Below are 20,385 nucleotides of genomic sequence, written 5' to 3' on the forward strand. Positions count from 1 at the left end.
CCCCCCCCCCCTCCCCCACCGCAACCCACAACTTCTACATGATAAATCTCTTCATGGCATTGCCCATCCTTATATTGTAACTATGTCCAGCTCTACAACATCTACGAACTCACCACTCCTCTGGTTCTTGTCCATCGCTCCATCCCTTTGACCCAATATTGGCACCCACGTCTTCAGTTGTCTAACCCACATTCTTTGGAATTCTCTAGCTAAACATATTAGATAACAATTTATGAATAATTTTTGCACATAGTTGGCAAAAATTTGAACAGCTGTCATCTTAAGAAAACTCTCAAACAATATTAACAATTAAATGCAGGGGTGGAAAACAAGATTTTCTTGATGCTTTCAGTTGTTGCAATCTGGAATGCATCACCTGAAAGAATGGTGAAAGCAGATTCAAAAGTAACATACAAAAAGGAATTGGATACGCACTTGAAAAGGGCTTATTCTTTTAGGATTACGGAGAAATGGCTGAGGCATAGGACAAATTGGATAGCTCTTCCAAGGAGTCAACACAGACACAATGGGCCCAAATGGCCTCATTCATGCTGTATGATTCTATGTAACCATTGCTCCGTCACACTCAGAGGTGTTGTAGATTGGGTTGGAGCTGGGGAACAAAGGCTTCAAACCATCTCCCAGGTAAATTAATCCAGCTTTACATCATATATTAAAAGGTTTGAGAAGTCCTATTTATATCAGCTTTTTGCTGTGTTACAATTTGTTACGTTATGTCCATCAAGCCTGGCCGTTGCATGTGGAGATACTTTCAAACTACAAAGTATCCATATTTTGCATTAGGCTTACCTTTCATTAGCATCATCCATCTCACCTTCAGCCATCAGCTTCCCAATGTACTCAAGCCCACTCACTGATGTCTCAGAGGCCCTGTCTTGAGGCAAGTTCCTCTCACCTGCCCAAGGTATTCTTGACACTAACTGCTGTGTCACTTCTCCTTTGTGCCAGTACCAACTTGCCTCTCCCTCTCCCTGCCACCTTGAATCTTGATGTCCAACATGATAGGGCCCATTACTTCAGCTCTTAATTGCTTCCTTGTAGAAGGACCATAGAAATACCCTTTCTTAAAAAAAATAAAAGCTCCTTTCTCAACTCAGTATTAGGAAATAGTCTTCTGCTCTTTTAAAGTTTTGGGGAGAGGTGAGATGAGAAGCAGGGGAAATGAGGTGGGAAGCATGCAGTGGGGGTGTAGGTTGTTGAGGGAAAGAAGGGATTTGTAAAGATAGAGATGGTGTAGGATGGAGGATAGAAGAGGAAGGGGACTTGGGAAGGGTATGGTGATTATGGTGGGAAGCAAGGATAGTTAGTGGAAAGAGCTGGGTGCAAAACGTGATGAGGTATCAAGATTAAGTACTTGTAGGGACAATGAATGATGGGGGTGGGGGAGATGGAAGCCAAGGCAAACGGTGACGGCGAAAAGCTGCAGGTTGAGAGGAGGGCAGGAGAGATGGCACAGCAGTGACCATGATGATGAAAGTGCAGGGAGATTTATGGTCATCTCTAAATAAATTGCAAGCACCATTCTTCACCTTATCAACAACCCACCTGAGAATGAGAGAAGAAATCACACAGACAGAAACAGTACATAAAGGAGGGAAGTAGAAGAAGGAATACAGAGGCCATGAGCATAAGTGAGAGGACAGACAAATAGAAGATTTACTACAATGATTCCGTGAGTAGCAGCACAGAAGATCTACTGGATGAAGAAATAAACACTCCATATTAACTCTAGACATTTATTAATAAGTCATATGATTACATCCATCCCTGTAAATACATGATACAGAGAATATAACTTGCAAGCTAGTACAAAACGCAATACATACCTGCGGGAGAGGCATGTGCTCAGTCACCTCACAAAATGGAAATAAAAACATTTCTAGTTTAGTAACACAATCAGGATAACATTGCTACAGTTTTAAAATCTGATTCAGAATGACTTGGATAAATGATACAAATATCTTAGACTAAGAACAGAATTCTTGCATATAAACTGTACTCCAATTAACAGTATTATACAGTGTGTATGTATATATATATATATATAGACATTATATATATATATTTTTATATATATATATATAAATATCCCGTTGAAGGCACATAGTAACAGGTCTGCAGCACGCATGTATAGTCTGCACATACTTCACAATTAATATCCGAATTGAACAAAATAAGACAAAGCAGGTGCATTTTTCTTATGTAGAACTACAGTGTGGTCAGATTTTATTTTAATTATCTTATATACATAAATATGGCTAAAACATTCTCACAGCTAGCTTTATTTCAGTATTCTCCTTTATATTACCAGCCAAAGCCAAAGGTTGTTGGGGGGAGGGGTGGGGGAAGAGAAAGGAAATTCCATCAAACAAGTCACCTAACACCATCTGTTTGATCATTTATCACTGGGGTGTCCAGACCACATGCAGCCCAAAGACCCTGTCCCTGTCCAGCCCCATGAGGCTCAGACAATTCACTCCTTTTTCTTTTCTGCATTTCTCATACTTGCAGTTTTGTGCGTTTGAAAACTGTGGCTCTGTAGATGTGAAAGGAGCTGTTCTTTAGTCCTGTCGCCCCATGGTGGATGAACCAGAATGCCATGACCTGTCAGGATGGGTTACATGTAGGTTAACAGCCGGCCCCTGAGGCTCCACATTACTTATGCAAGTGACTCACAAAGGTAAAAAGCTTGAACATCCATTGATTTATCAGGGCAGGCAGATAATGGCGGAAGTGGGTAGTTAGGGAAACATACCATCATTATGATGACATCATTGTAATACATTGGTTCTCTCTCCCTATGTTATGGTTAAGTCTATAGGCAAATAGTATCATTGCATCAAAACAGCAGTCAACTGTACACTGAATAGACATATTCCTGATCAGAATGCCAACATAAAATTGTTGATGAGACACAGTTACTCAGTATCAATGCCATTCAAGCATTTATTGGGACTGCGTTGCTGATTCATTGGCATGTTAACCGTTGCATTCACTATTTGAACTCGTTCCCACTTCCTTAAATTCTCAAATGTACTACCTCACATTGCGATTGCTGATCACATTGAATCTCAACTGAGTGTTTCAGGAGAGTTTTGCTAAAGTAAAAGTTTGTCCAACAATTCTCTCAGACTTTCAGCAATCCACTATATCCCATCTACAAAGTACAATAAATGAGAACAGACAATCTCTTCTTCAAATGATTGATTGACTTATTGTGAAGTACCCTTACTGGTCCCTTGCATTTGGTATCATCTACATGGCTGCAAATGGAGTTTCTACAGAGAGGGCAAGGAGGAGCTGCATACTGTGCAGAACGTTGAAAACACTGCATTCTTACAGTAAAGCCTGGTTTATTGTGCTGAAAAACACAGCCTACTTGACACAAAGATGGACTGGAGATTCGAGTTCAGATGCATTCAGTCTCCTGCAATGGAAATGGTGTTTGAAAAATTCTGATCTGTCACTACATCTATCCTATTTCAGAGACAGCTTAGCCAGATCTCAGTTACATTGCTGGAGAGGATATTGCATGTCTAGGATGGAAAGAGATAGGAGAAATAGAAAAAAGTGGCTATTCTACATGCTTTTTTTTAAGATAACCTCCCTTGGGGCCCATTGAGAGTGTCTGTGCAGAAGGTTATTCCCCAACCCAGCTGACTCTGCCAGGTTGTTGTGAATCGGCTTCAAGTTATAGCATTGATTTATCTGGAGCAGGCATGTAAGGTATCTGGTATAAAAAAGGGCACCCCACCACCAGACTACATCCATTCCCAATACTGTCTATGGTAATTACTACGCCTTCTCCAGCCCCACAAAGAGTAATGCTCCACCCAGCTGACTGCATTAGACTGGCCAAAATTTAAGAACTTGCTGCTCTGAAGTACGTGAATTGGCTGCAAGCTGTTGCTGTGATTTATCTGGGACCAAGAGGCTACCATAGAGTATTCTACAGCTTGAAATACTCTCTCTCTAGATGTAGCCCAAGACAGGAAGGACAACATCTACAATTGCTGTGTGGGGTGTCTTCAGTTCAAATGAATAACTTCCAAATGCCCACCTTAACAGTTCATTGAAATTCTAGTGACAATGCTGCGCTGGCATATAATTCAGTTCAGAACAGCAGCAGATGCCAGTGAATCTGAAACACTAATTTATCAATAGTCAACCTAACAAACTGAAGGCAATACAGTAGTTATTACTTTTCAAGTTAATTAAAATACAACCCATATAAATGGGAATAGTGGAATACATATCTTATCTGAGCACTGGAACTCTTCAATCCATGGATAGAAGCCAAAAATAGGGATCAATAGGATTGGTCTCTCCTGTGAGATAAACTCAATATTCCACTGCTCTAATGGTTTAAAACACAGTTAAAATAATCAAGACACACAGACTACTATTAAACATACTGTATTTAAAAAGTTGTTTTTAATTACATGGAAACACAAACTAAAGGTAGTTCTTTAGGAGGTCATGAATATGCTAATCTGACTTCATAAAGCATTACTCTCCTTCTCCCCGACATCCACAGTATAAAAAATATTGAACAGATTACATTACATCATCTACTTTAGCTTTCTACAGTTTACAAGCCATCACAGACCAGAACAAAGGCTCTTCTTTCAAGTAGCTTTGCAATCAAATCAGGGCCTGTACATAGTACTGAACAACCGACTGAAAGGAAAAAAAATTAATAAATTTCTGAACAGTTACATGATCAATATAACATTTGTTTGCATCACGGAGGCTTGTAACACGCACTCGAGAAATTTATCAAGGTGTACTAAACCTGTACACATTACAAATAGAACACAAGTAGCAAGCAAATATAGGTATTAACAGAATGAAGGGTTCAGATACAGCATTCAAAATGGCTCAAATATTTAGCATTCAAATCTCTGATTTTCCATCCACCTACCCATTATTGTACATGTTAAGAATAAAAGGACTTAAGCTAACGTACAATTCCTCCTGTCTAATAAATCAGGAGCAAAACATTTCCGGGAACCATTATCCACCACTTATGAGGTTACTTAATGTGCTGGTGCTACAGGCACCCTCTTTTGTACCAGCTTTAAAATTCTGTTTTAATTCCCGACGTGTATATGCTACAGCTGAAGTGACTGCCAAGTGAATACCCGCTTAGCTTGCTCTCAGCCAAGGCTGCTCATTCTTGGAGCTCCTAAAGGGATGAATATAGAAAGCATGCTCCTGACAGCCCCTAAATCGCTGCTCCTATCTGCTGGCAAAATGCACGGTGTTAACAGCAGCGATGCACAGACCAATCCCATAAATTGCACTGGAAGAGATGACATGCTGTCAGGCGCCAACCTTAGGGAAGGAAAGGGTGAGGTGAGGTGGGGGTGGAAATGGGAGAAGAGCAGGTTAGTCAAAAGGGGAGAAAAGTGACTACTGCACTGAACATACATCTTATTGCTTTGGTTGTGGGGAGTGAATACTCTGATACTGCAGCAGATGAGATCTGTACTTTGCTCACAACAGTCCAGACCTGTCTCCAATGATACACTGGTCATCAAAGGCATTTTCATTAGTGATTTGCTAGCAGTGCTACAGAGGACATGTACCAAAACCCCTCTTGGCAAGGAGTTTGGGGGAATGAGGGTCTGCCATTGCCTGCTGGCAATGGGTCTCACACGTAGATTCCATCAGTATGCAGCCATCCGTACTGAATCAGCAGAACACCATGACATCGCTTGACTGCACAGATTCCTTGACAGACAGAAATCTGCTGGCCAGATAGGGAAACTGCATAAGTTTTGCGCCTGTGGAGCTGTTTCAATGCAGCCGAACTTTCCATGCCTTGCACAGCGGGATGGATGCTGACAGGAGCCAACAGAGCAGAGCTTACATTTCAAGCTATGACTGGAGCACACACTCTCACACCATGCCACTTTAACTGCAAAACCTGCCCGGTCCAAGCTCTCCATAAGTTCTTGGATGAACTCTCTTTTTACTTTCTCCCTAATAAGTTGCCACCTGAATCAGATTGATAATACAGTACCAACCAGTGAATTCACAGAAGCTAAACATTAGAGAGGAGAAAGTTAATGAGAGAGAGGGGAAACGGGAGGTAGACTAAGCAAGGAGAGGTGGAAATGACTGCAGTTAGAATGGATGCAAGAGAATAGTCCATTCACAAGGCTAACATACAAATCTGTCTTCGTTTCTTCAGAAAATGCTGTAATTGCAATGTTCTATACATTTCTGTAATACTACTTGATAATATTCACCATTAAAGAACAAGTCTATTAAAAAGGCAGATTGGGGTGACGAGATCACCCAGAAGAACCCATTCAACTTGATGAAGTAACCTTCACCAGTAATAGCTTGAACCTGGCAAATTAAAGCACCAGGAAATTCTAACAAGGGACTTTCTGTTAAATATTCAATTATATTATTATTTGTCCGCACATAATCAGTAAGGAAGCATTCCAGTGTCTATGGCCCATCAGCACTCAATTGTTCCCTAATCCTCCACGCAGCATGCCGCAATATGAGTTTTGGCTGTTTCAGAAACAGAACATTAAAATCAAGCTTTACTGGGATTTTATCCAATCAGAAGAGCAAATAATTGGCTAGCAAAGTCAGCGCTTCCATGACTTTGTTTTAGTGCGACATTATCACTGAAATGGCAAAGCATGCATATCACACATTACCAATTCGTTGCACTCTTGATGGAAAAGATCCATAATCTTGGAAAACTTTAAAAGGAATAGTGTCATCAAGTTCACCTGGGAATAAAAAGAAGTGCACTAAGCCCATTATGTTGCAATACTCTCACAATCATCCCATCAAACTGTTCCAGCATTGGTGACTGGCTTGTACCTGCGAGTACATAACTCCAGTATCAATACAGTTCAGAATGTACTCTCCAAACACAAGTTTGACTTTGGAAGGACAATACCTGGAACTGAGTTTATTACATCACAGTTCAAGTTGATATAGCACAACACTTTCAAACAACCTTTACACAGCAGACAAACCCTAGTCACAGCATTCCTAGGTTAGTTTATATTTGTAGTTAAAATTCTTCATCAAGCATGAACGAACAAGAATGTGCATGCTTACAGCAGTTTTGCCTACCCCAGTGCTCATTTTCACACAAAGATGCCAAGATATTACATATACATAATCCATTCAATCCCAGAGAGTTCATTTTTAGGTTTGCTTTAAGAAACAATACTGTATAGCCACAGTTGTGTACAGATCGAATAGTGGTCCAGTGGTTATGCTATTGAACTGGTGATCCGGAGGATGAGTATTCAAAATACATATTGCAAATTTGAGAATTTAAATTCAGTTTAGAAAATCTGAAAACAAAGAGTTGGTATCAGTAAAAGTGACCATGAACAAGTGTGCAGGAGCTGGAAAAGGTACACAGAAGACAACGCTAGGCATTGGGAGAGGGGGATCTAATAACACTGACTGTGTCAAATGTTCTCAGGGGTTTACTATTTTCTTAAGAACCAATGGCAGCTTTGATGCTGCAAGCTATCAACCATTGGAACACTTTGATGTCATCAATGAAATGACCAAGAACACCAGGGAGGATTATTCTCAAATGGTTCAGCTAGATGACTCAAAGCACTGCAAAAGAACTGTAATCTAATAGGATAATTAAAATGCCAAGCTACCCTGGCAGTCTAGTGAGTAAATGCAGCATCGTAAATGTCAGTAGTCACAAAGATTCCATGTCTGTGATATTAGGGCATGTCAGCTGAGCAATAGAATTGGCTTCAGAATCACTCCTGATACTCGTCACACAGGAAGTTCACAGGAATGGATGTTGGGTGGTGACAGGACCGAGTTCAGCTGTGATGCACTGCATGGTCAAAAAACACCAGTGGTGAAGAGTATCCCAGCCTGAGCTTTGGCTTGCATTCACTCTTGGTTTTCCCAGATAGATGCAGCTCTTGAACAGTTCTCCAAATGGTGTTCAACTCTACACTTAACAGTAGTCAAGGCCTTGGAGAGAATGGTACTATGACTAAGAGACTTCAATTATGCGGAGAGACCAAAGGAGCTGCAGTTGTTCTTAGAACAAGAGGGTTAAGAGATTTGATAGAGATGTTCAAAATCATGAACAGTTTTGATAAAATGAATAAGGAGTAAGAGTGGCATGTGGGTTGGTGACTAGAGGGCACAGGGTTAAAGTGAATGCCAAAAGAACCAGAAGTGACATGAGGAAACTTTTTTTTTAAAAAAAAGCAAGATTCTACAGTAACATTCAAGAGATGAGTACTTGAATTGAAAAGATTTACCTAGCGATGGGGAAAGGGTAGAGAAGTAGGATTAATTGGATGTACCAAAGAGCTGGCACAGGGATAATGGGCTGAACGTGCTCCTTCTGTGCTGTTTTATTCTATGATTCAACAAAGTCACTTTGCCGTTTCCAAAGAATGTAGTCACAATTTTACATAGAACAACAATAAACAGAGCAGGGACTGTCACTTAAAAGTCCTGAGAAAGTACAAGTCTCCCCTTTTGTACTTTGGTTGCAAATTTGCTCTACAGTCCAACTGCACAAATTCTGCAGAGGTCAAGCCCACATCTGGTGTAAATATAGAAAATAATTTCTCCATACCCATTTTCTGGAGCATTTCTGCCTCTACCCCACTATTAATGAGAGAAACTGCAAACATCAACTCCAAATGTGGCAGAGAATCACCATAGCTTTACAGAGGTTGCACCTGTGATTTGACCTGTTCTTTATGCCCTGTTGCCAGTTGGTTGCTAGTATTTAGGCAGCCACTAGATGGTATTGCAGAACAAGTGAGGGTCACTCAAATCGCTTTAGGCCTCACCACAGAATCCAGCTGCAGCCTACAACATACTGTCCCATGAACAGTTGTCTATTATCTGATCCTTCTTCAAAGATTTTAATGTGAAATCAGGAAGAAAAAAATAATTATTTGTATTTAGTTATTCCTCACCACCACCCTCCTCCCCAACCTTTAAGGGCACCCACTGCCCTCCTGAGCCTTGCTCAAGTCGTCATTCTTCATGTTTAATTCTCGATAATAAGTGAGAGCTATTCAACCACGGGGAAGGTAACTATTGCTGCCAAGCCTTATCCTGTCCTTATCTATGTTTATATGCGCAGTTTCTAGTAGCAGTCAATGAAACTCTTTCGAGTTATCAACAGTCACAGATTGCAACTCTTTCGAGTACAATCACAGTTCTCGGTTTTCCAGGAGTGGGACATGAACCCACAACCCTCTGATTCAAAGGCGAGGGTGCTATGAACTGAGCCACAGCTGACATCTCAGCAGTAAATGAATGGGTAGCAATCACAAACGGACCTTGATTGTTGGTCTTCCTCAGATCAATACTGATCAGGGATTAATCATGGAACCTGCCTAATCAGTGTAACTTAATGCAGGGCGAGGTGGTGTCCTTACCAACAAAACCATCAGGGGCTCTTTTCAGTCAGTTTAACTGCTGCATCACCCTTGGATCTTTTGGGCCTCTGCTAGTTTCTTAGAAAACATTCAATCCTACAATATCAGTTGATTACTAAGAAAAACCTGCATTTATATATAATGCTTTCCATGACGTCAGGATGTTCCAAAATGCTTCACGGCCAATTAAGTACTTTTGAACTGTAGTCACCGTTATAATGTAGGAAATGCAGCAGCGAATTTGCACGCAGCAAGGTTCACAAACAGCAATGTGATAATGGCCAATCTGTTTGAGTAATGTTGATTGAGGGATAAATATTAGCCAAGATATGGGAGCTTTACATCCGCCTGAGAGAGCAGACAGCTTCAACATCTCATTCGAAAGACAGAACAACGTGCAGAACTCCCTGAGCACTGCGGTGGCAGCCCAGGTTTTTGAGTTCAAGTCACTGGAGTGGGACTCCCTTCTCACTCAGAGGGTAGAGCACTACCCACTGAACCATGGCAACATCTGCTGTACACACCACTGCTTCTTCCTCAGCAGCATTGTCTGACAGATAGTGTCCTGATCAAACAGAATCAAAGGTCCAGGCTTCAGTTCCGCATTTGGACTGCATGGAACCAAGCTGAGTTTCTCCAGCAGTGTTGGACTAAACTCTACACAGCTCCAGATACATTTCCAGAGATTAGAAATACAAGCTCCAATCAGAAGAATTTCTAGAGGAACAACAGAATTGAAAAGCAGAGAGGTGAAGTTAAATCTCAATACAACCGTAGACAGACCACACCTAGAATACACGACATAGTTCTGGTCTCCACATTATACAGAGGATATAGAAGCATTGCAGAAAGTGCAAGATTTTCAAGGACAATAACTGAACTGAGAGGCTGTAACTATCAGGAAAGGATGGGCACTTTTCTCTCTAGAAAAGACTTAAGGAGTGACCTGTTGGAGGTCTTGAAAATAACAAAGGGGCTCAACAGGGTAGCTGTAGAGAGATGTTTCCACTTGTGGGGGAGTCCAAAATTAGAGGCCATAAGTATAAGATAGCCACTAATAAATCCAGTAAGGAATTCAGAGAAAACTCTTTATCCAGAGAGTGGTTAAAATGTGGAACTTGCTACCACAGGGAGTAGCTGAGGCAAATAGCATAGATACATTAAGGGGTAAGCTAATTAAGTTAATGTGGAGAAAGGAATAGGCTGCACTTATTGGATGAATAAGGGTGGTAGATTGCTTGTGTGGAGCACTGGCATAGACCAGCTGGGTTGAATGGCCTATTTCTGTGCTCGAAGTTTCTTGTAACAAACCTAACCCAGCAACTGAAAACTCAATCACACTTAAATTTCAGATTTACCTACTAATTGAGTTGCAAGTTTTAATGCTAGTTACATTATAAGTTGCTCAAGCACATCAGTGATGTAAAGTTCTGGAGCTGTAGGAATTTTAGCAGTTTGAAGTATTCTCAGAGACTGATTCCATCTTTGTCTGTATGATTAAATCAGTGTCCAGCAACTGCTGTCAACTCTGTTCTCACTCAACGTCTGTATGCACGTGCTTTCTAGCAGGGGTCACTGGATAGCAAGCAATCCAATTCAGTTCCCAGCCTAGGAGAGTGCTGCCACCCTATTGCTGCCCACTGTGGGGCCAGCTAGCTAGATACAGGCCAGGAACAAACATATATGAAACATTCTTCACACCACCCCCAAATTTTGACCACCATATTTTAGTTCAGTCCAAAGCACAGTCAGTATAGCAAAATGGTGCAGAGGCTCTGGTATTAAACTAACCACTTTTTTATTAAAATAACCAAAATATTGTGGATGCTGGAAATCTGGAGTAAAAATAGAAAATACTATTTACAAGGGCTTCAACCTAAAATACTAGCTGTTTCTCTTCACAGATGCTGCCTAACCTGCTGCAGAGGTCCAGAATTCTCAGTTTTTATTATTTTTACTGTTTTTATTCCCAGTCACTTCAAATCCTGCTTGCTGTTTAATATTCCAAATCCCTCTGCAATACACCTGCCTGTAGACTGCAGGTGATTCAGTCAGGTGGGCTTTATGACGACTGCCACTGCTTTCAACTAGCAAACTGGCAGTGGGTGTCTTACGCTGGCTCTACTAGCTTTTCCCTTTTTACCAAGCAGATGAACTCCAGGCTGGCTGCAATAATACAAAAGTTATTAATTCAGGGCTGTGATAAAATCTGATTGGGAGGCAGGTGACCCACCCATTATTCCACTTCCAGTTTGGAGCCTGTGCCTCAAAGTTAATTTCAAAATGGATGGAAATGTTTTTGGTTGTAGGGAGGGGAAAGAGTTCTTCTTGCGCAAAGTATGCCCCATCCAAATTTTTAAAAAATGTCCCAAAGCTATTAGAAAATGTCTTGGTTCAAACAGTCTATTTCCAGCATTATACAATTATGGGTATTGCAAGCTGCTGTGCAGACATGGTGATTGGGAGCACTTTGCTTGCGCTTCAGAACTGTCTCACTGATTTCAATAAAAGTCTACGTTTTGGACAGGCCAGCAGGTTGACCTGGAGGGAGCCAGCACACCCCATGATCCCCTTCCCAACTCCCTCAACCACCCCACCAGCCTTCTGACTGTTCTGAAGACCAGCTCCTATCAATGGAGTGGGTCTGGGGAATGCTGACATTCTTGTAGCTTATATCGCCAGAGCAATTCAGAAACCCAAAACAGCAGGTCTCAATGTGGCAGAGAACTGAACCATTGATGTAAAAATATGTTCATTTGAAGCAGGAGATATAGAATTAGATGAGAGAGTCCAAACCTGCCACCTCGCTGCATCCACAGCCATGGCATCTTTAATTTAACCTCAATTCCCTTCCTATCTCCAAATCCTTTAATACCTATAGAAAATATTGTGGCTTTTAAAATGTTAATTTTTTGGGAGATTGGGGAACACTCTGTTCCTGCCTGCAATCCTGGCCTTTATTGTTTCTTGAGGGATAGTGACAAATGTGCACTCCACAAGTCTCTCATATTGTGAAAACTGCATCACTTTGCAGAGGCTTCAGTACAAATTGGAATAAAAATATTTGTTAAAAAGAAAACCCCACAATGCTATAAAACCCTCAGCATGTATCATAAGGGACAATGATCCTGGGAAAGACATCTCTCCAAATCTCTTCAGCACCCAACACTTTACTTCCCTAATGCAACAACCCTAGGAGCAGCAAACTCAGCAATTCACCTAACTGGTCAACAGTTATAGTAACTTCAGGAAATTGTGTCTATTTCTTCCTGGCTTCTTTTATAGCTGCAGGTGACCAGTTTTTAACCTTCTAAGTAGCTCCTGCCTGCTCTTCAGTGTTTTGTAACAGACATGACACCTGCCCAATGACAAATTACCAGTCGCTAATGGGGGCAACAGTTGAAAGGGGAGCGGAGAAATCATTAAATTGAAAGAATATACTAAAAAGATACTGCCTGAACACCTCTCAAATGTTGTCCCCATTCATTCCTAGCAAAGAGTCTCCCATTTCCAATCTTATTCGCCAATGCTGAGAGTTGTGAAAGTTGGCATCCTACAGTTTGAACACAGGTCAAATAAACTCCACCAAGACTAATTCCCAGCTCAGGTCAACCCTTTCTTTGGTAACATCGAACTCCCATCAGGAGCTCCTCTGTACAGTAACACTGTTGTTTCTCAAGGTTAGGACAGAAATTCAATTTTTTTTTAAAGAAAAGATACTTCCTGATTAAATGCACTCCCCACATTATTCTCATCCACACACAACTATTTCTGAGAAACTAAATAATCTAAACACTCTCTTACAAATCCTTTACATCTGTGCAGTATCAATTCCTGCTAATCACAAAGCAGGTTCAACAATAGGCCCTACTGTACTTCTGACTTTCCATCCACTCTTTTATATATAGAATTCCAGACATAAAACCCTCCCATTTCTTTGTGCTGTGCAGCCCTTATAAAAGATTATGGCTTGCCTTTTTGCCAAATGTTCATTCCATCTCTCAAAGACACCGGTCTTGCTGGACATATTTTCACAGGTGCAGGGCAGACCCCAGTCCCTTGCCTTCTCAAGTGTGTGAACCTGGACAATGAATGGCAACAGAGCTCTCATAAGGGCGGTGGGACCAGGACAGTCAACTTCGATCCTGTCCACATAAGCAATTTCTAGGAGGATCACTGCATAGTGATCAGGATAGGTATTGACAGGGTACTTAACTGTGACTGGAGGAAAATCATATTCAACCCTGATCCCATAAACACTCGATCTCCCTACACACTTCCAGCAAAGGTCACTGACTGAGTAATTAGGGGCAGAAACTCTAACCCAATTTCGCCAAACCAGTTTAGGGATCATTGTGAGGCCTTTTATGACACCCATACTATATCTGGCTGAGATTATTCTACTCACCACTGCCCAGGGTTGAAATCTGAGAGTTGAACCAGTCTCATTCAAATTTGGTGGCAACACAAATAAACAAATAGGACAAAGAACACACACAATTAGCTTTTTAAATGTAATCAGCCTGTGGAAAATATTAATCTAAATAGGACATTTATTGGGAAATTATTTCTGGGTTTATCAGGATATTTTTCATTCATTGGCAAATGAAGGATGACTGCTAATAATCAGCACAACTTCTGCACTTATAGACAAGGGAGGAAAAAGGGAGGAGTATGAGTCAGTAGTGCGCACACTGTCCGTCACCTCTGGGACCTGGGTTTAATACAGTCCCGACTGTATGGGATCAAAGACTCTCTCCCTGCAGTGTAGGAGGTAACAAAGGGAATTTAGCACCATTTCCAACCAGTTATTGTGAGGTGCCTCTGAGTCACCACAAGTTAAAAACTCTACTCAGAGAATCTGTAAGGATAGCTAAAATGGAAATAGAGAAGTTCGGGCTTGATACACGTTGTGGCAGCACATGGCCTGTACCAGACCTGACCTGAGGAAGTGCTCCAAACTAATGCGTCACCAAGTAGAAAAGTGTTCTATTCCCTAGTACAAAACCTCACCAAATATATAAATATAGATATATATATTTAACAAAGACAAACATAAATTACTACATATCCCTAAAGTATCCATAATATTAATTTAAATGGGAGACCGCCAATGACAAAACTTTCATCCCATCCAATTAAGTTACAGAAACTCTAATGAAAAGTACAAGAACCAGATTTAGCTGTCCCTGCTGTTTGATTGGATCAGAATTACACGGGCCTGGATCCTTCAAAAATACATGAAGGCTCCTGCATCGAGACACCTCAAGCACATTACTGACTCAACCACATGTCCAGTTTTCAACACTGGTTCTGGTGATCGAAAGGATTTTGTAAACACAAATGTTTTGTTTCAAATATAAACACGTGTTTTTGCCCCTTCCCCCAGCCTCCCAGGTTGGTGTGCTACAATTCCTTTTCATTTCAGGTGCCACGGTCTTTCAAGCAACAGGACTTCCACATCAGCATAAACAGCAGAAAATAAGGCCACATCTATCCACATCCTCCCTCTCCCCACAGATGTGAATTACTTGACTGCTGGCCACCTCCTATCCTGCCAGGAATGTACAGCAACACCCAAACCAGCTGCAACTAACACGCAGCTCCATGATTCAAAATGGCTGACCATCCTCTGATTGGAGTCAGTAACCTGGATATTAAGAACTGCACCATACACAGAAAATGCAGTTTCCAGTTTAATTTTAGGGTCAGATGAGATCTGCCATTTTAACTGACATTTATCATTCTACCAAACACCTAATTTGTGCTATTATTAAGTAATGGTCATTCCTTTCTTTCAGCCTCTGTTATGCTCAAACTGCAGTTTCAAAGCTTACTCACGTTTTTAAAATACAAAATGCAGGTTAAAATCACATTGTATGGTATTTGGAACGAAGGCAGCAATTGTATGAAGCTCCTTTTTCTTCTATTTTACCAAAGGCATTAGTTCCAGACAAAGACACTATCATGTTAATAAAATCACAAAGCCAACTTCAACTCAATCGCTAGTTGATAAATAAACTTCACTAAAAACGAAGGGCCCCATTTAACTGGGCATCAGCTAACTGAAGATCTGGTGTACTTGTCTCTTTGGACTCCGAAGACTTGACCCACACAAAAAAAAGCCTTTTTCCTGTCCTGTGCATTTTCATTCTATTTATCTTGAAGTCCTTAAGAGCAAACCTCAAGCATCACATAATCTGTACACAAAACACTTCGCTAATCTCTAGTTCCTATCACAGATTCCATTTTTTTAAAGCAGTTCAACTACTTGATATAAAGTTTCCAAGAGAATGTTTTCATCTGGTGGAGTGCGCAGTCATTCACTGCTCTGAAGAGGCGCCTAACACCCTGCTGACACCAAAAGAGATCACAATAGTGGTTAAAATGCACAGGAAAGTGATACACCTTTAGCAATTTAAACTTGGATTTCATTAAAAATTGGATCAGATGGAAGAGCTTTAGTATTAGGGTTAGTGAATCATCTTGCACTTCAGTGAATAAAAGCATATAAGCTTAAAAAGGACTCAAATTTCCAAAAATCTGGGCCTCAAATCATGGTGCCATCCTGGTAAAAGGCAGCGGGTTCTCTCTCCACCAGCAGTTAATGACTGCAAGTAGCATTCATTTTGGAACTTGACAGCATGCTCTGTAGGTTAATAGAAGTCACTAGAATTTTGTCTCATTATTGTGTGTTAATGTGCTTGTAGATATGTTTACAAATATTTCCCCTACTGAAATCATATCAACATCTATTTTTTTTTACAATCTTGATATAAGTACCAGTGATATTCAGCACAAATATGTGCCATTGTTACACGCATTGCGATCAGCAGTTTGGAGCTTGGGATTACCCTTTTTAAGACATTACTGTAATGGGATGTCCCTTTACAACCAGGCTAGCCCATGGGTGACTCAAACATCCACTTTCTATCCACAATAGCACTCAACAATACTGTGAGTTGTGTATCTAAGCCATTGTAAAGAGGGCAACCAACAACTATCAAAGACATGTGCGAAGGCTGTTCTTTGTGGGCTTCGGAGTTACAATTTCTTTTAAAAACTCAATATTTGGTACTAAACCGATCTTAACACTTATATCTAATTCATTCCTTAGCACACTTTTCAAATTTAAAAAGACTACTTAGTGTATACTTTTAGCATTTAAGAACATAAGAACGAGGAGCAGGAATATGCCATTCAGCACCTCGAGCCTGCTCCACCATTCAATAATTCATTGGGCAGATGCTTGTTAGCTGGCATGGGAGCACGTCTGCCAAAAGGACATGGCGCAACCATTTGATTAAAAGCAGTTCTTTGGAAATAATCAGCTGCTGGAGACAACCCCCCATTCATATACTGTATGTGGTACAAATACACCTGCTGCATCCAACTTGTGGGATAACTGACACCTACTATGAAAGGGCAAGGAACCATCTTTGACCCAAGAAAATGTTCTGGAGAACACCAAGTCTGACGGCCAGGATGATACAGACCACATCACCCAATGGACCCTTTCACACCACCCATTGTTTTGTTTTGGATGTCTTTTTAAAAAGAAATGTGGACAATTTAAGCACTGCCATTCACTGAACGCCAACCATATTTTGTACTTTGAGGAGCTGTTGCTGGACGAGGTCTCACTTCTGTTCTGCAGGGTCCTCAGTGTTCTGTTCAGGTTCTGGACCAGGATCAGGATCAGGATCAGCCAAAGTAGAGCCAAATGCGTTCTGCACAATCTGAAACCCGAATGACTCCAAGAGGGACATGTTTTGCTGGGGTGAAAAGGGTGAGCTTAGGCCAGTAGGCAAGTCAGCCAGCGCACCACCAGTGGGCTTGACGTGGACTTTTAGCATATGTTTGTTCAGGTAGGACTTGGATTTGAACACCGAGCCGCAGTCTGGGCAGGTGTATTTCTTCGGTTCAGTGTACTGCTCGGCATTGGCCTCGATTTTAACTTTCCCATTGTTGAGGTCACACTGAAAGGACTCATCCTGGTCGTGTTTCAGAGGAGATTTAAGGTCACTGATATCTGAGAGATCTCCAAAGGAGTCAGAGTTGTCCTGTGAGTCCTGATGCTGACACTTCAACCCATCCATCTCACCATCTGCAGAAACACAGGAAAATCAATGTTAGTCACAACTTGCTGTGACAGGAAATACAAAAGCAAATCAAGCACCATATCCATCCATACCACTCAATGCTCAGTCCTGACTATAGACTTAAAGCATGCTTCACTTCACAAAATATCATTTCCAATCCAAGCACGTTCCATTCATTTACATAGTTTGCACATAAAATTCACCAACAAACACTCCTCAAAATTAAATGAAGTGTTTTGGAAGAACTACAACATTTGGATTTGGTTGAAGGGTCAAAAACTGTCGAAACTTCCCAGAATAATTATATACCATTTGTTCATGTAAGAGTACAGACCCTGAAAAAAAAACATTCTAGGCTCTCCCTTCTTTCCCCAACCCCCCAAAAGGTTATAGTGATGGCAGAGTGATAGGTTAGTGCACAAATTCTGGCACAGGGAGTTTCCAATTTTAGTCAGGCACCAGAATAAGATGCAAGGGAAAGGTCGCATGGAGAGAGACGGAAAATCCAAGATCAAACTTAGTGGGTCACTCATACACACAGTGCCATTATCGGCGCAACACAGGAATCTACAATCAACAATAGAGATCAACATAGCTGGTCTCAGAGCCCTGGCAGCAGATTACCTGTCTGTTTTCTCTGCTGGGGAAACATGTTACAAAATAAAAGCAATTAAAAAAAAATTTATATAACTAAAAGGGATTGTAAACAAAATAACACATTAACAGTTGTGAATGGATATCTTTTTAAAAGGATTTTTCTGGAAAGTAATCTACTCCAAAGCCTTGTTCGGTGCCTTCAATAACATATATCCATTAAACATGTGTCACTGAAGGTCTACTACATACTGTGGGAAGCCTGTGATTGAAATCAGAAGGCGGCTTTTTCATGGTGATCATCTTTCAGATTCACTCAGCCTGAAGCAATACAATTTAAAAAGGTGATGTGTGAATGTGAATATGAATCAGGTAAAGTGGAACACAAGGAGGAGTGGGATGTGTAAAAATAACTCATCGAGGGTCATTTGGAAACACCAGTTTCATATGAGCTGGGCAATCTTTGTGTGCTGCAAGTAACTTGATCTATTTAGACCTTTCCCTTCAAGTGTCAATGATATTCATGATCATTGGTGACCATGGTGACCATGACATCATCACCTTTTCACTTCCAGTTGATGAAATATTTGGGGTGGTTCAAGTTTTGGTCTTGGGACGATAGCCATGATTCCTCTCTCACATTGCTATCCACCGGCCACCGCTCATAACTCATGCTTGGATGACAAAGAACAGCAAGGTCAGATTTCTTTCGGGCTGCAGCCATTATACAATATCTGCTAAGGGGAGGAAACGGAGGGAGGGAAGGATAAAATGAAGCCGCACAGGCCTCAGAATCTGCAGAGAAGCTGGCAACTTCTATATTGGGCACCTGTAGAGTGGTCACTACTATTAGGCAAAGCATTGGAATATTGGAAACCATTTATTAAACTTCGACAAAATTTAAATTTCCACAATTCAGCACTCTTTTAAAACCAAATTTCAAAGGTTGTTGCTTTCTTTCCAAAACTGAAGAACTCTTCAAAAGAAACTACTGGATTGAATTTGTTCAATGGATAGTTTAAGTGCATTCTCAGGAAATTCTTCATTTTCCTACTTGGATGACGATCAACCCATTTAAAGATGATTTAAATCTGTCATAGACTGCCACTTGAAGGAATTTCAAATAAACTTGCATAACAATGCATTTTCATTTCCTATTCTTTAACCTAAACTTCATTTTAGTCAGTTCACCTTCACTTTTGAGCAATCCCTCCCAAAATCTAATCATTCCCTTTCCACAAAGCACAGTTGGCCCTCATACTAAGGGGCATAAAGTGATCATTCCCCCTCTGCTGGACAAAACAATATTCATCTCCCCCTTTTCCCAGCAAAGATCTGGAAGCTGTTGGGTGGGAGATGGTATGTGAGCACGTGTTCCCCATCACATAGCAAGTTATGCATCAGGCTGGTGCAACTGAGAACTGAATGCAAGATGGTAATCACTTAGAAACTAGTCCAATGGTGCTTTCACTGTCAGAAGAATGCAACGCTGTTTAACGAGAGAAGAGCTTCTTTGACTTTCTATGGAGCAGGGTTCACATTATGCTTATTTTTAGTGCATGACCCATATTGTACAGGTGTAATGTCCCACAGGCCATGTGTCAAGTTGGGAGCCTGGCAGCTGAATACTGCAGGGGCCCCAGTATTTCCCTATTAACAGGGCACAGCAGTACCCTAGGCAGTCAGTTGGTAAAGCCACTGCGTGGTGTAGCACTAAGTTTTAGGTCCGGACTTTGACTGCATAATTTTCCCATCATTTGATTGTCACTGGAATGCCCAGTGAGTGGATGTGGTGTGCCACAATCTGCCCCTGCACCCCTACAGGGCAGAGGGGGTGACAGCCACGATCCCTCTCTCACACTGCTATCCACTGGCCGCCACTCATAACTGATCATGCTTGGATGGCAAAGAACAGCAAGGCCAGGTTTGTTTTAGGCTGCAGCCATTGTACAATATTTGCTGAGGGGAGGAAACGGAGGGAGGAAAGCAGAAAATGAAGCCGCACAGACCTCAATCTGTAGAGAAGCTGGCAACTTCTATATTGGGCACCTGTAGAGTGGTCACTACTATTAGGAAAGACAGAAGCATAGCACAGAAAGCTCCAAATGAAGTAGTGTTGGAAAAATCATGCCCTTTGCCCAAATGTCCGCGTTAAGCCCGGTGCTGTAAACATTTTCTTGGATAAATCTATCCATTAACACTATAATCGCTGCTCTGTATTGGTATTTTGTCAGTAATGT

At 41.2% G+C, this 20,385-nt stretch overlaps 1 protein-coding gene across 2 annotated transcripts in view; it reads right to left on the reverse strand.

Annotated features, from left to right (window-relative positions):
- Nucleotides 1-1,743: 1,743 nt before the first annotated feature.
- The window catches only part of patz1 (POZ/BTB and AT hook containing zinc finger 1), a 70,855-nt gene continuing 52,213 nt past the window's right edge, over nt 1,744-20,385 (reverse strand). For both annotated transcript variants that reach the window (XM_078553839.1, XM_078553838.1), the window contains 2 exons: nt 9,311-17,556; nt 1,744-9,154 (listed from right to left, as the gene is read on the reverse strand). In XM_078553839.1, the coding sequence (XP_078409965.1) occupies nt 17,090-17,556 (467 nt within the window). In that variant the 3' untranslated portion in view covers nt 1,744-9,154; nt 9,311-17,089. The remainder of the gene's footprint in view (nt 9,155-9,310; nt 17,557-20,385) is intronic.

The sequence above is a fragment of the Cetorhinus maximus genome, chromosome 12, assembly GCF_964194155.1.
Source record: "Cetorhinus maximus chromosome 12, sCetMax3.hap1.1, whole genome shotgun sequence".
Taxonomy (NCBI): domain Eukaryota; kingdom Metazoa; phylum Chordata; class Chondrichthyes; order Lamniformes; family Cetorhinidae; genus Cetorhinus; species Cetorhinus maximus.